At 40.5% G+C, this 14,366-nt stretch overlaps 1 protein-coding gene and 1 long non-coding RNA gene across 2 annotated transcripts in view; one reads left to right on the top strand and one right to left on the bottom strand.

Moving 5' to 3' along the window:
• The window catches only part of LOC117877184, a 62,538-nt gene that overhangs the window by 5,927 nt on the left and 42,245 nt on the right, over positions 1 to 14,366 (top strand). The gene's annotated exons all lie outside the window — the stretch shown is intronic.
• SBF2 (SET binding factor 2) overlaps positions 8,031 to 14,366 on the bottom strand; it is a 107,027-nt gene continuing 100,691 nt past the window's right edge. Inside the window, exons 23-24 of the mRNA XM_034770035.1 lie at positions 10,192 to 10,323; positions 8,031 to 9,885 (exon numbers count right to left, since the gene is read on the bottom strand). Of these exons, the coding sequence (XP_034625926.1) occupies positions 9,787 to 9,885; positions 10,192 to 10,323 (231 nt within the window). The 3' untranslated portion in view covers positions 8,031 to 9,786. The remainder of the gene's footprint in view (positions 9,886 to 10,191; positions 10,324 to 14,366) is intronic.

Genomic DNA, 14,366 nt, shown 5'->3' with positions numbered 1-14,366 from the left:
CAATTCAGGCATGCAGAACACCGGAAGACATTTCACGATGAAGTACACATCTTGGGGAGGTGGGGGGGGGGGGTGAGGGAGGAGGAGAGGAAAGGGGGGAAAGTGGAACAGCTTAGCAGAAGAATTGTGTTTTCAGGAAGTGTTTGAACAGCACAGAGGGAGCATAGGATTGATGCCCTAGGATAGAGGAAGTGCACATTTTCAAACTGACTCCTTTGTGACAACAGTTAATAAAGTTTTGTTGTTTGTAGCCTATAGGCGAATTGCTAGGGTATCATTTACCTTATTGACAGTGACAATGTTCATTATGACAGGTTTCAGAGTAGCAGCCGTGTTAGTCTGTATCCGCAAAAAGAACGAGGAGTGCTTGTGGCACCTTAGAGACTAACAAATTTATTTGAGCATAAGCTTTCGTGGGCTACAGCCCATTTCTTTGGATACATAGAATGGAACATACATTGAGGAGATACATATACACATACAGAGAGCATGAACAGGTGGGAGTTGTCTTACCAACTCTGAGAGGCCAATTAAGTAAGAGAAAAAAGAGACACTTTAACCTGTCTTGTCACTCAATGACAGACCTGTGGTGGCAATTTTGCAACAAAAAAGCTTCAAAAACAGACTCCAAGGAGAAACTGCTGAGCTGGAATTGATATGCAAACTAGATACAATCAATTTAGGCTTGAATAGAGACTGGGAATGGCTGAGCCATTACAAACATTGAATCTATCTCCCCATGTAAATATTCTCACACTTCTTATCAAACTGTCTGTACTGGGCTATCTTGGTTATCACTTCAAAAGTTTTATTCTCTTACTTAAGTGGCCTCTCAGAGTTGGTAAGACAACTCCCACCTTTTCATGCTCTCTGTATGTGTATATATATCTCCTCAATATATGTTCCATTCTATGCATCCGAAGAAGTGGGCAGTAGCCCACGAAAGCTTATGCTCAAATAAATTTGTTAGTCTCTAAGGTGCCACAAGTACTAATGTTCATTATTTTTACTTTGGTAGCAAAAATGGAAAAATCCACTGACATGACAAAAATCTGAGTACATGTATTCTGTGGATTAAAACACATTAAATATCCTGGGAAATAGCTGCAGATTTTTTTTTTTTTTTTAAACTTATGCCAACAGAAATGTGTCCGATATGCCAATATTTGATTAGCCATGCGGTAGCTAATAACAGTTGAAATAGCCATTGATGTTCTCAAATACCTTTCTAAAATTAATTTTTCCATGGCAATCACAGCCTGAGTACATGAACAAAAATTTCAAATAAATATTTCCATCAGTAAGGGAATGAGTGGAAGGAAAAGCTATTTCAGGGTTAAACCAAATGTTTGACTACTGTAGCAACTGCACGTTACATTTTGAGATTGTTACATGACCTTTAGGCCATGTTGACACTGTTAATGTACATTACACACACAGTGGTCAATGACATGACTTTTACATACCATAACTAACTCTTCAGTTTGTTCTTGGCGCTGGTGCATTATCTCTTGATGGGATATTTTCCAGGTTTTCAGGCATTGCTGCATACCCATACCACAAAAGGAGAGAGACTGGAGGCTTTAATTTGAGTCAGGAGTCTGAAGTGGAAGATTAAAGTCAAGTTAATTTTGACAAATTTTATCAAACATTTTAGATAAGGAAGAGAAGTGGTACTGAAACATGCCCTGACTCTCTCTCCCCCTTGCCCCTGCTTGCCGGGAGCCGATCCAAAAAAAAAAAAAAGTAACAAGCTACAACAAGCAAAAAGCTACAAGCCAAAAACTAGCCAACTCACAAGCCAATTAAGCCAAAAACAAGCCCAATTTCTGCATTTTTTTCATGGGTTTGGCATGTCTGGTGTGAACGTTTGCAGAATCAATGTGTATAAACTGTATGTTCCTTATGGGTGTTGAAATCCAAAGCTGCTCAGTCTTCCTATAAAAGCATGATGCTGCATCCAGGATCAACTCGGGGGGCAGGGGTTAATTGTGGTGGAGAGGGGGGTCTCAATACAGGTTCTGGAACAGTAAAAATGCTGGGGAATACTGTTGGGGTAGTCATTTAAGGAAGGTAGTGGCTTAACAGAAGAGGGCTTTAAATAAAGGTTTTGCTGTGATAATATTGAGTTGAACAACAAGAAAGAGATCTGTTAAATAACAAAGCAGAATACAGTAGAACCTCAGAGTTATGACCTGACCGGTCAACCACACACCTTACTTGGAACTGGAAGTATGCAAGCAGGCAGCAACAGAGACCCCCCCACCCCCCAAAGGCAAATACCGTACTGTGTTAAATGTAAACTACTAAAAAAATAAAGGGAAAAATTAAAAAAAGATTTAGCAAGGTAAGAAAACTGTTTCTGTGCTTGTTTCATTTAAATTAGGATGGTTAAAAGCAGCATTTTTCTTCTGCATTGTAAAGTTTCAAAGCTGTATTAAGTTAATATTCAGTTATAAACTTTTGAAAGAAAAAACATAACCTTTTGTTTAGAGTTACGAACATGTCAGAGTTATGAACAACCTCCATTCCCAAAGTGTTAGTAACTCTGAGATTCTACTGTACCATTATACAATCTGGAATAATTGTATTGTCTTACATAAATCTTACTTTATTTGAGACTGTTCTTTCTGCTCTTTGGTGGGGTGGAGAGGGGGAATTCTATTGAAAGCATCACATGATGAATAGCCAAGTACAACTATATACCATAAAATCCCATCTCTTGCCAAACTGATATACTGTAGCCTTTTGATCACCACCAGTTTTTATCATGTCACTTCTTATTAAACTGACAAAAGGGAAGGAACTGAAAATGTCTCCTGGAGGAGACACAAACAAGAAATATCGGCATCAAAGAGCAGGCACTGGAAAATAGCTCAAGGAACATATCACCTGTTCCCTTCAGTGCAAGAACATTTTCAATATGCGCCAAGTAAAAGAAGGCACTATAATAGGAGACTGGACAAAACATGACGTCAGATTAGAAACTGTCAGCAATTATTATTTTAGAACAAAGATCAAGTTGCTGTCGGGGCACTGTTAAAACAAAAGAGCATTTGTGAGACTAATGCAGTGGCTAGAAATGTGGAATATTACTTCAGTTCTTAATAGTGTAAACGTCAAGTTGCGGGGTCTGCATGGAGATCTAACAGTAAATTAAATTACCTATTACATGGGTGAACCTGTATTTCAATCTCATCTTTTTTTGCTCCTATTCTATCAGGGTTTGGGAACTGTGTAAGGGAGCGTGCTTAGACCATAGGTGAGAGAGTCTCTCACTGCTCTGGAAAGACCCTTCTGGGTTTCTCAGGAGTGGCAGTAATAGGGCTTAGTTGAGAGCCAAGACCATCAGCTGCAACGATAGTTTTCACATATTAATGGCTGCATATACATTGTGGTTGCCAGGTAAACCACAGATATGTGCCATCTAGGTTAGAACTTTGTTCCATTAGCTCCAAAGGGTCAAGCTTTTAGCTTTCAGTAGTAAGTAGGGCTTCTGTTTTTTGGTGGTCAGTCACTAAAGTGCAGTAGTACACAGACACTAATCACACTATATTACAACCACATGATTGCTAAGACAGAAAGGTTTTGGAGGTGGGGGAGTAAAAACAACAAAAGGCTCTGGGGGAAGAGGGAGGAAAATAAAATAGGGGGAAGGCAGAACCATGGTTTGCTGAAAAACATGAACAAAATTAATGCTAAAGGGAAATGCTCCATTTTTTATTGCATTTTGTTCCTTTCACATTCATTTACTGGAAAACATTTCAATGACTTCCTATTCAATCTGCAAACGTGGATGAAAGCACCAAATCTTTCTCTACTGTGCACAGAGTAGCTGCCCCATGGCCCTTATGCCTTTCTTGGATCCCTGCAACCATCTTGTCAAGATCTTCAGTGCATATGCCCAGGAAAAGTTATGGAGGAGCAGCTGCCATAGATCTGTCATCCCCACTTAAAAACCACTGAGCCAGAATCCAAAGCCCAGAGCGAGTCTGGACGTGCAGCGACACAGAGGTGGTAGCTTCTGCCAGAGAGCAACCTAAATAGAGTTGCTAACTGCCTATTGCTTCAGTGTGAGCGCCTTTTCTGTTGGGGTGATCCCTTAGCCTTTCTTCAACGAAGAAGTATCCTCAAGGCAGCGGAGGATGCAGTTTAACATCATGCCCAGGACTAGCATCCAAAGTAAAGGAGAAGGATTGGTTTCTGTACTGTCTGAAATCAAACATGAAGACATACTAATGTTTGAGCCACATGTATACCAATATTCTACCATCTTGGAAAGTCAAACATAGAAAGGAATTAGAAGAAGAAATTGTTACTTCGGAGTGTCTTCATTTGGCTGTTGAATTAAGAAAGGAATTCCGCACACAAACAAAATGAGAATGTGCTGCATGAGAACATGGACACCAAGTTAGACTCTGGCTCACACAGTGGCCAAAATTCTGGAAATAACCAACACCACATCGGCAACAACCAGAAAGCAGGTGCAATAGTGATACTCAAAATGAACTTTAGCATTAACTGGGGAACTGATGCATCCATGTGAGCAGTCTGATTCTTGAAAGCAACCTCAGGGTGATCATAAACAGCCAAATATTTGGATGATCATGGATGTGAAAAATGAGAGATATGGCTCAGAGTCCTTACACAGAGTCCAGGGACATTGCAAGAGGAAAAGGCAAGAGAACCATATTTGGACAGAATCACAAGATTTGTGCGGTGTTGTTAAAGTATCAGATACAAACAATTAGGAGTGCAGAATGTGATGCCAGATTTTGAACATCTGGCCCTGCATCTGATAGTTGTTTATATTTTTATTACATAAGTACTGATCCAGAAGTTTGGGATTCCAATTATTGATCATAAATCTGAAGTTCCATAACATGGGACTGCTTATTTTTATTATTAAGGGTGTGACGTTGTGCAGTCTATATGGTTTTATAAAAACTTGATAATAAGTCAATATAATGTAACTGGGATAGTTTTAGAGAAAATACGGTAATAAGTGAATGTAACGTAACTGAGATATGCTTCATGCAAAAGGTCTCTTGTAAGGTATCATTACAAAGCTTATAATCTACTGAGTATGATCATCTGATTTGTATAAATGTACCACTCTTGTATCTAAAACTAGAAATATAAAATGTAACTCTGAGGGCCTATTGTAATTATGTAAAGTGTGGGCCATTAATGATGGTTTGGAATCTTGATAGGTTTCAGAGTAACAGCCGTGTTAGTCTGTATCCGCAAAAAGAAGAACAGGAGTACTTGTGGCACCTTAGAGACTAACAAATTTATTAGAGCATAAGCTTTCGTGGACTACAGCCCACTTCTTCAGATGCATATAGAATGGAACATATATTGAGGAGATATATATACACACATACAGAATGACAGGTTTCAGAGTAACAGCCGTGTTAGTCTGTATCCGCAAAAAGAAGAACAGGAGTACTTGTGGCACCTTAGAGACTAACAAATTTATAACCTGTCATTCTGTATGTGTGTATATATATCTCCTCAATATATGTTCCATTCTATATGCATCCGAAGAAGTGGGCTGTAGTCCACGAAAGCTTATGCTCTAATAAATTTGTTAGTCTCTAAGGTGCCACAAGTACTCCTGTTCTTCTTTTTGTGGAATCATGATGACTCCCATTGTCTGCAGATGGCTGTTTACCTGTGAGTCTCCCTGTATATGTGTGTGCTGGCAAGTGAGTAATGAAGTCTTGCTGTGACATGTGATCATGTCACCTGACCTGGAATCCATCTTTAACCTGGTGCTTTTCCAGTGAGGGGGGGTGGAAACCCAGAGGGACAAAGGGTTCCCGCCTTATGCAAAAGATATATAGAGGGGTAGAACAGAAGAGAGAGGGAGAGGAGCCATCATGAAGAATCCCCTAGCTATCACCTAAGCTGCAACAAGAGCTGTACCAGGGGAAAGAATTGTGCCCAGGCCTGGAAGGTGTCCAGTCTGAGAAAAACTTACTGAAGCATCTCTGAGGGTGAGATTATCTGTATTCAGTTTGATTAGGCATAGATTTGCGCATTTTATTTTATTTTGCTTGTGACTTACTTTGTTCTGTCTGTTACTACTTGGAACCACATAAATCCTACTGTCTGTATTTAATAAAATCACTTTTTATTTAGTAATTTACTCAGAGTATGTATTAATACCTGAGGGAGCAAACAGCTGTGCATATCTCTCTATCAGTGTTATAGAGGGCGAACAATTTATGAGTTTGCCCTGCATAAGCTTTATGCAGGGTAAAACGGATTTATCTGGGTTTAGAACCCATTGGGAGTTGGGCATCTGAGTGCTAAAGACAAGCGCACTTCTATGAGCTGTTTTCAGGTAAACTTGCAGGTTTGGGGCAGGAGATTCAGACCCTGGATCTGTGTCTGGAGCCAGACGGGAGTGTCTGGCTCAGCAAGACAGGGTGTTGGAGTCCTGAGCTGGCAGGGAAAACAGAAGCAGGGGTAGTCTTTGCACATCGGGTGGCAGCTCCCAAGGGGGTTTCTGTGATCCAACCCGTCACAAAGGGTTTCTATAACCCTATCTCCCAACCCCCATTGTGTTTTGGATGTGAAGGAGAGGTTAGTAATATGAGAAAGACAAGGTGGATGTGGTAATATCTTTTATTGAACCAAACATTACCATGACATTGGTAATATGACATTCAAGTATCAATGTTCACATATTCTAAACATCTTTTTTTCAAAAAGTAAGTCACCCTATCATTTGTTATGAGAGATGTTGTCAGTGAGAAGAAGTGAGGGCAAGCTACCCCCAGCACTTTATATATGACCCTTGATAATATGTCTCCCTTCTCCAATGGGCAGGGTTCTAATGGTTCGTAGCAGGGGAGTACTGATGGTGCATGACAGAGGAGGTGCTCTTCCATAGGAAAGTGCTGTGAAATCTCCTCCTGCCTGGGTGGGTTTCTCTGTGCTGGGAATCCCCACAGAAAAGTCGGGGATTCCCTCAGCAAAGGGAAGTTCTGCCCACTGTGGGGAGAGGCTTCCATAGCCTGTGTCACTGTGTCTCAACACTCCCTTTTGCCTACTCATCTCTGTTGCTATCCTCCACCAGCTCCATGGCTCCCAAATCTTATGCTACATCAACACCACCATATCTACCCTGCCCCCGCCCCCAACTCCTCTCTTTCTTGACTCTTGCTGAGGCCAACAACCTCATTGCCGCTGTCCCATCAACCAACATCCGTTGACCCTGCCTCTTCTATGCTCCCAGGACTACCACCCTTCATGCCCTCCCCTTTAACCACATCCAACATTAAACTGACATTTATACTTAAAACTTAGTGTTTTATTTAGAATTTTTTGAGTTAAGTGCATTTTCCATTGACGCAGATGCTAAAAACTGAGATCAACACTTTAAGAAACCTTAATAGCCACACCAAACTCAATTTACAAACCTTACCACTCAAGCTTCACAATATCCAACTAGAGTCACTGACTGCTCACCTCTATAACACTCCTTTTCCATTCCAACTCCTGCACAAATGCATATGCATCCAGTAAATAAGGACCAAATTCAGATGCACATTTTCAACTCTGACCTTTTAATTTCTTATAAACTAGTTAATTTAAATATAAAATTGTATAAATAAGTAAGATATATGGCTTTGACATATGGCAGAGTTGTGTTGAGAAACTGTGCAGTGAAGGTTCTGGTTTCTTTATACCTAATGTTATTATTTAATGACTAAGTGCAATAATTATGTGTTTGGTCTTTGGGAAAGGTATGTAAATTGAGACTGAATTATGGATGATACTGTTGCTTTAAATTCAAATTTCCTCGGTTTATAGCATTTTTGCTGATAGATGTTTAACTTTTAGCTAAGATTTCTCAATGTGCATTTTTTGTATAGGAATATATACAAGTATACACAAAACCCCACTCATTTTAATACCAGGTAGTTTGGGATTTTGTGTTATGGTACAAGATATAATAAGATCTTTATTCTGTGAGTATTGCACTATACCGATATAATCTTTCACAGTAAAGGAAGGATTTTTTTAAAAAAAGAAGTGTATTTATTACAAGATGGTTAGCATACATAAGTCATGTAACATACATAAAATAGTTAAAATAACCTAGTTACAAAATAAGATGTGTTGTGTACATTTTCAAATAACCTTAAAAACAGTGGGATCAGTATTTTACAAAGTACATATAAAAGTACTTCATATACACAGAAAAATACAAATGTGCAAACACCATTTTCACAGGTGGAGATTTATCAGTTGAAAATGCTAAAAAAATCCTTCATTCCTTTAAAAAAATTCCATATGTATTAAAACAGCTGCATTTCCTATTCTGTGTGCAGTGTGAAATTGAATATTATTCAGTCAAAAAATGAAAAGTGGTTAAAAAAAGGTGACAAACTATTTAATAATTGAAATCCTATAAATGAAGTCAGTTAGGTTAGTCTGATATTAACAATTATAAGCAGAATGTCTGGAAAAAAAATCAGAAAATACCAAATCATATATACAAACTCTATGAAATATTAGTTGGATATTTAACATATTAACATTAAAAAAAACCTCACAATGGTTTTTATCTAAAGACTCCACTCCATGTCATCACAAACTGTAGCAAATAAAACCTCTAGTAATTTTGGGCTATATATAAAAATAACCCAACAACATTCCTCAAAGATTTTAAGATGAACAAACACAATGTTACTAAATGTAAAAATCTAAAACAGTCTTCCAATTTATGTGCAAAAATGTTTTTAAAGTATCAAATCACATCAAACCAAATTATGTACATATTTAGTATTTGTAAAGGTTATCTAGCTAGCATTGTTCTGCTATAAATAACTTACCTCTGTCCCGCAAAATGTCTGCATTTCAACTATTTCAGTGCAAGTGTTTGCTTTATTGTTTAGTGCATTTATCATTGTGTTTGTTATTTTTTACTTTACAGTGAGCAGAACAGAACATAAATAAACATATACAACTTTTCATACTCAGATTTTTCTCCTATAAATGTTTCAATTTGTGACCAGTTTCTTCTTGTTATTATCAGCCAGTTTTCTTTCCATTATCCTATTATAATGGGCAAATAGAATACCCAAAAAGCATATTCTTTAGCTAAACAGCGGGAACTTAAAATGCCATATATTAACAGTAAAATTGCAGAAGCATGATTTAGAGCAAGAGGTTAGAGAGCAGCTAGTAGATTTGAGAAGAAACCTTTTTTTGAAAATTAAGGTTTTGATTTTTGGTCTTTAAAAATATTAAGTGACATTTGCCAGTCTGCTATGCATGTCACTGAATTCACAAACCTAAACTTTTCTTAGAAACTGTAGAAATGTTCTTCCAGATACACAACTAGCTTGAAAATTTGGACCATTTTGTTTAAATATTAAAACGCAGTGAAAACAGAACACTATTTGAGGAAAAATGTCCACAATTCTAGCTAGACAGTTTTTCTGATGCAACTCTGATTTGAAAAACAGTATTAGATGGTAGCATATTTCAGTGTGTAGAGCAGGCTCATTTAGCTAGGAATCATATGGAAAAGAGTTATATTTCAGGCTAAACAGATTACTAATTTGAAAAGTTCTCCTAGCAAGAGAAGTTACAGTGGTTATAATACTTAAACAGAGAAGATGCTTCAGCATATACTGAGTATTTATGACTGAATTGAAAGGAAGGTTGCTTGTTCTGTAATAGCATTTTAAAATGTATCTTCTTGCAACATGAAGTGCTGACAGCATTTCTCTTCTGCAGTTGGCAGTGGAAGGGTAGTCTCTGCTACGCGTCTGAAATACAGCTCTGGATCCTGTCCATCCATTGCTGGGCGCTCTGTGCATCTTGGGCACAGAAATTATACACCCGTTTACTTGTCTTCAGCTGCAAAATGAAAATAAAAGTGTATAAGATCGAAAAATAGACTTAGAAGATACAGCTCAGGAACTTGCAAACTTTCTTTTAAGCTCTGATATCTGAAGCGTTTCATTTTGCTTGAATATACTAATGTTCAGAATTTTCACTTTGGGTTGAGAATGTGGATCACTGGTTAATTGTGCAACTTCCCTTGATAGTGAGTTAACTTGAAATCTCTTAAGTGCCCAGCCAGCAGGAATGGCTGTGATAGGAAGAACATAACAAAGGAAGAAAAATCTCTAATGAAGGCCAGCAAAGAAAAAGTATACTTACATCAAAAAATGCTTTTTCACTAGCATGCTTTGGTGCGCCAATTGTTGGAGATGCAGGAATCACTGTTTCGACTTCTGCAAGATCAATGTGTCCCTTGCAGCTTGTGTCTTCACCAGAATCATAATACCTCAGCTAGAACACAAAAGGGAAAACAAACCAACCAAATGCAATATATAAACCAATACACAGACAAATGCACTATTTGGGGCCAGATCCTTGTGCTCATCCTTTCTGTACCTGGCACAGCTTCTGGGGTTTTGAGAGTGAACAAAAAGTTCTTTTAAGCCTCCTTTGTGTGCCCTCATTGTGGGGCACTGGATGTTGGGCTGGTTTTGAGGAGTCACTTGCAAAAGCCTGAGATCTGCTATAAACTGAACTACTTATGACTACAAATGGACAGTGTAACAGCTGGCATCACCAGGCAGTAGGGCATGTCCAAGCGACAGCTTGTATTGGGAATTTTGGAATTAGCAAAGGAGTTCCTACAGTAGCAATATCCCATCTTGTGATTGTCCAAACTGGGGGAATCCTCATGTGGCCAGACTTGCTGCCTTTATGGCAGCTTTGCACTGTGAGACAAGTGTGAAGCTGACCCAGGGAACGACTCTGATGTGAGGATTCAGGCTATCCTGACACAGTACTCCCCTGTCCATTGCTTGGAAACTAACGAACATGTTTTGCACCAAAGAGTTAACAAAAGTTTTTATTTCCTGTATTTTAAATGGAAAGTGATCAACAAAAACTCAGGTATAATTTAGGTAATTACAGATTACATGTAAAACTGACATTTTCCTATACTATACTTAGTGGTTTAATGCAGCTTTTCTACAAAGACATGGTGGTTTCAATGATAACCACTCCACTAAATTACTTTCAGTATTCAAACAATTCCACAAAAGAAAATCTGGTATTTGCATATTAAAAACAACAACCCATCCTTGCACACTGGATGCAAGAAGTAAAGACAAACCCTTTCTTAAAGGAAAGGGAAAATGGAGTCCTTCCAAAACAGATTTACTTCCTTCTGTTGCCCGCCGGATATTGCTTAGGGCTGGTCTACACTGGGGCGGGGGGGAGGGGGGAATCGATCTAAGATATGCAACTTCAGCTACGAGAATAGTGTAGCTGAAGTCGACGTATCTTAGATCGATTTACGTCGGGTCCTCATGGTGCGGGATCGACAGCCGCGGCTCCCCCATCGACTCCGCTTCCGCCTCTCGCTCTGGTGGAGTTCCGGAGTCGACGGGGAGCGTGTTCGGGGATCGATTACTATCTGGCGGGTAATGAAGATGTACCCTTATATGTCTCTCTTTCATGAACAATGTTTCCTAGGAGATTTGGCTATAGAAACAATTAAAATATTAAAGAGGAACACCTTGTACATACTGGGAGAAAGTATGTCTTCTTGTGCAAGGAGGGACACCAGTTTTAATCACAATTAGTTAACACTTTTAAAGATGACTACCCTTGTCCACACTCAGGAGAAAATAATGTTTAACACTGTGTTAAGTAAAACCTGTTAACTAACATTTTCTATCACAATTTTCTTCTATGGACAAGGCCCTACTGGCTATTTAAAAGCTAGTCCTTAGTTATGCACCCCTGAGCCAATTTATGTAAATAAGGTCTATTTGCATGAGTAAAGGCTTGTGTGATAATGACCAACATTCTTTAAAGTTCATTAGGCCGTAAGTGCCATCACTGAATTGGGTGTGCATTGCAAGCAGGGTTCAATGTCTAAAGCAGTAAACAGATTTTCTGTGCTTACCTCCTGTGCACTAATTTGTTAGTATATACATGAATGGTCATGCTACTCAATGTACTGAAACCAGTAAAGACAGATTTCACTAAGACAGACCAAAGGTTTTCCATACACGTCTGTCTGAAATGGCTGTTATACCAAGAACTGGAATTTCAGGGGACTTTAGAAATAAACTTTGTGGGTGAAATCTTGGCTTCACTGAAATCAATGACAAAACTCCTATAACTTCAGTGGGGCCAGGATTTCACTTTTGGTTCTCATGATTTGAAGATATTTAGACAAAAAAATTCCAGTGAAGTTGTATCATATGTGGGTCATTGCATTATAAACATTGATAATAGGTTAATGGACCTTTCTATTATGGCAATCCAGATTGATAAATCTACAATGTATACTGGACTTCAATTTATCTGCATAGGATAGGCTTCATGAAAATAAATATGAAAGGGAAGTGCTCCAAGAATGAATCTGAAGAAGTGGGCTGTAGTCCACGAAAGCTTATGCTTTAATAAATTTGTTAGTTTCTAAGGTGCCACAAGTACTCCTGTTCTTCTTTTTGCGGATACAGACTAACACGGCTGCTACTCTGAAACCAAGAATGAATGAACGAGTCAAAAAAATGCATGCTTGGAATGTATAATAACTACTACAGTCTGGACAGGGATGATTGAATTAATTTTGTTCCCAACTAGGGTGACCAGGTGACAGGTGTCCAGTTTTCGACTGGAACACCCAATCAAAAAGGGACCCTGGCGGCTCCATTAAAAGTCCGGTTGGCAGTGCTGCGGAGCTAAGACAGGCTGGTACCCTGGAAGCGGCCAGCAGGTCCGGCTCCTAGGCCGGGGGTGGGGGGGAGGAGTACGGGGCTCCGAACTCCCATTGGCAGAGCTGGGGGGGCAGTGCCTGCAAGTGAGAGCAGCGCGTGCTGCTGAGCCTCATGCCCTGCCCTGCCTAGGAGCCAGACTTGCTGACCACTTCTGGGGCACATCACAGAGCCAGGACAGGCAGGCAGCCTGCCTTAGTCCCGTTGCACTGCTGACTGGGAGCCGCCCGAGGTAAGCCCACGCGCCAACCCCGAGCCCCACCCCCATACCCCAGCCCTCCCAAATCTGGAGCTCCCTCCTGCATCCCAAACCCCTCATCCCCGGCCCCTCCCCAGAGCCAGCACCTCCAGTCCAGAGCCCTCACTCCTCCCACACCCCAACCTCCTGCCTCAACCCGCAGCTCCCTCCCAGATTCCAAATCCATCAGTCCCACCCCCCAGCCTGGAGCCCCCTTCTGCACCCCAAACCGCTCATCCCAGCCCAGAACCCATACCCCCTCACACCCTCCAACCCCTGCCTCAACCTGCAGCTCCCTCTCACATTCCAAATCCCTCGGACCCACCTCCCAGCCAGAAAGCCCCCTCCTCCTGCACCCCGAACCCCTCATCCATGGCCCCACCCCAGAGCCAGCACCCTGAGCTGGAGCCCTCACCCCCTCCCACACCCCAACTCCCTGGCCCAGTCCGGAGCCCCCTCCTGCACCCTGAACCCCTCATTTCTGGCCCCACCCCAGAGCCTGCACCCCAACCCCCTGACCCAGCCTAGTGAAAGTGAGTGAGGGTGGGGGGGGTGAGCGAGCCATCGAGGGAGGGGGAATGTAGTGGGCAGTGCCTCAGGGAAGGGGTGGGGCAGGGGGTGGGGCATCAGGGAAGGGGTGGGGCTAGGGTGTTCGGTTTTGTGCGATTAGAAAGTTGGCAACCCTACTCCAAACTCCAAAATTATCTCTCAGATCTCTACTTGCATACTGGACAATACTTTCTGGCTTTTTGGACTGTTCATTTCAGAGAGTGTTCGGTTTCTTAAACTGCTTTGACTGCTGAAGAGTTCACAGGGCTCACACAGAAAGACTAGGTTAATGCCCAACACTGACCAACAGGCTAATGCCCTTCTGAAGATAGCAAGTTTTAATACAATTGTTTCTGGGTGGGCCAATATACTGCCATTTTCAACTGAAAACTCCTTGACGCAAGGACTGTCTTTCTGTATAAAGTATAAAGCAACAAACAGTGTTTTCACTCAAAAAATACTAGACTACCACCAGTTCATGGAGTTTCTTTAAAATTATATACTAGATCGTTATCTCTGTTTTAAAAAACAAAATGATTACCTTCACATTGACTATAAGGTATACCAGCCACACAGATTGATATCTGTATAGAAATACTATGTACAGCTGCATTTGCAAATAATCATTACTAATCATTTCTAACTATAAGGTCACTTAAGGACTGGAATAGGTTATGGAATCCTTGTCACTGAAGGGTTTTAAGAACAAGTTAGACAAATGCCTGTTCGGGAGGGTCTAGGTATACTTGTCTTGCCTCAGAGTGGGAGGTTGGCCTTGATGACCTCTCCGGGTTCCTTCCAGC

Source organism: Trachemys scripta, chromosome 4 (genome assembly GCF_013100865.1).
Source record: "Trachemys scripta elegans isolate TJP31775 chromosome 4, CAS_Tse_1.0, whole genome shotgun sequence".
In the NCBI taxonomy this organism is placed as follows: domain Eukaryota; kingdom Metazoa; phylum Chordata; order Testudines; family Emydidae; genus Trachemys; species Trachemys scripta.
The sequence above is the reverse complement of the archived record's forward strand: the minus strand, read 5'-3'. Positions and strand labels throughout refer to the sequence as shown.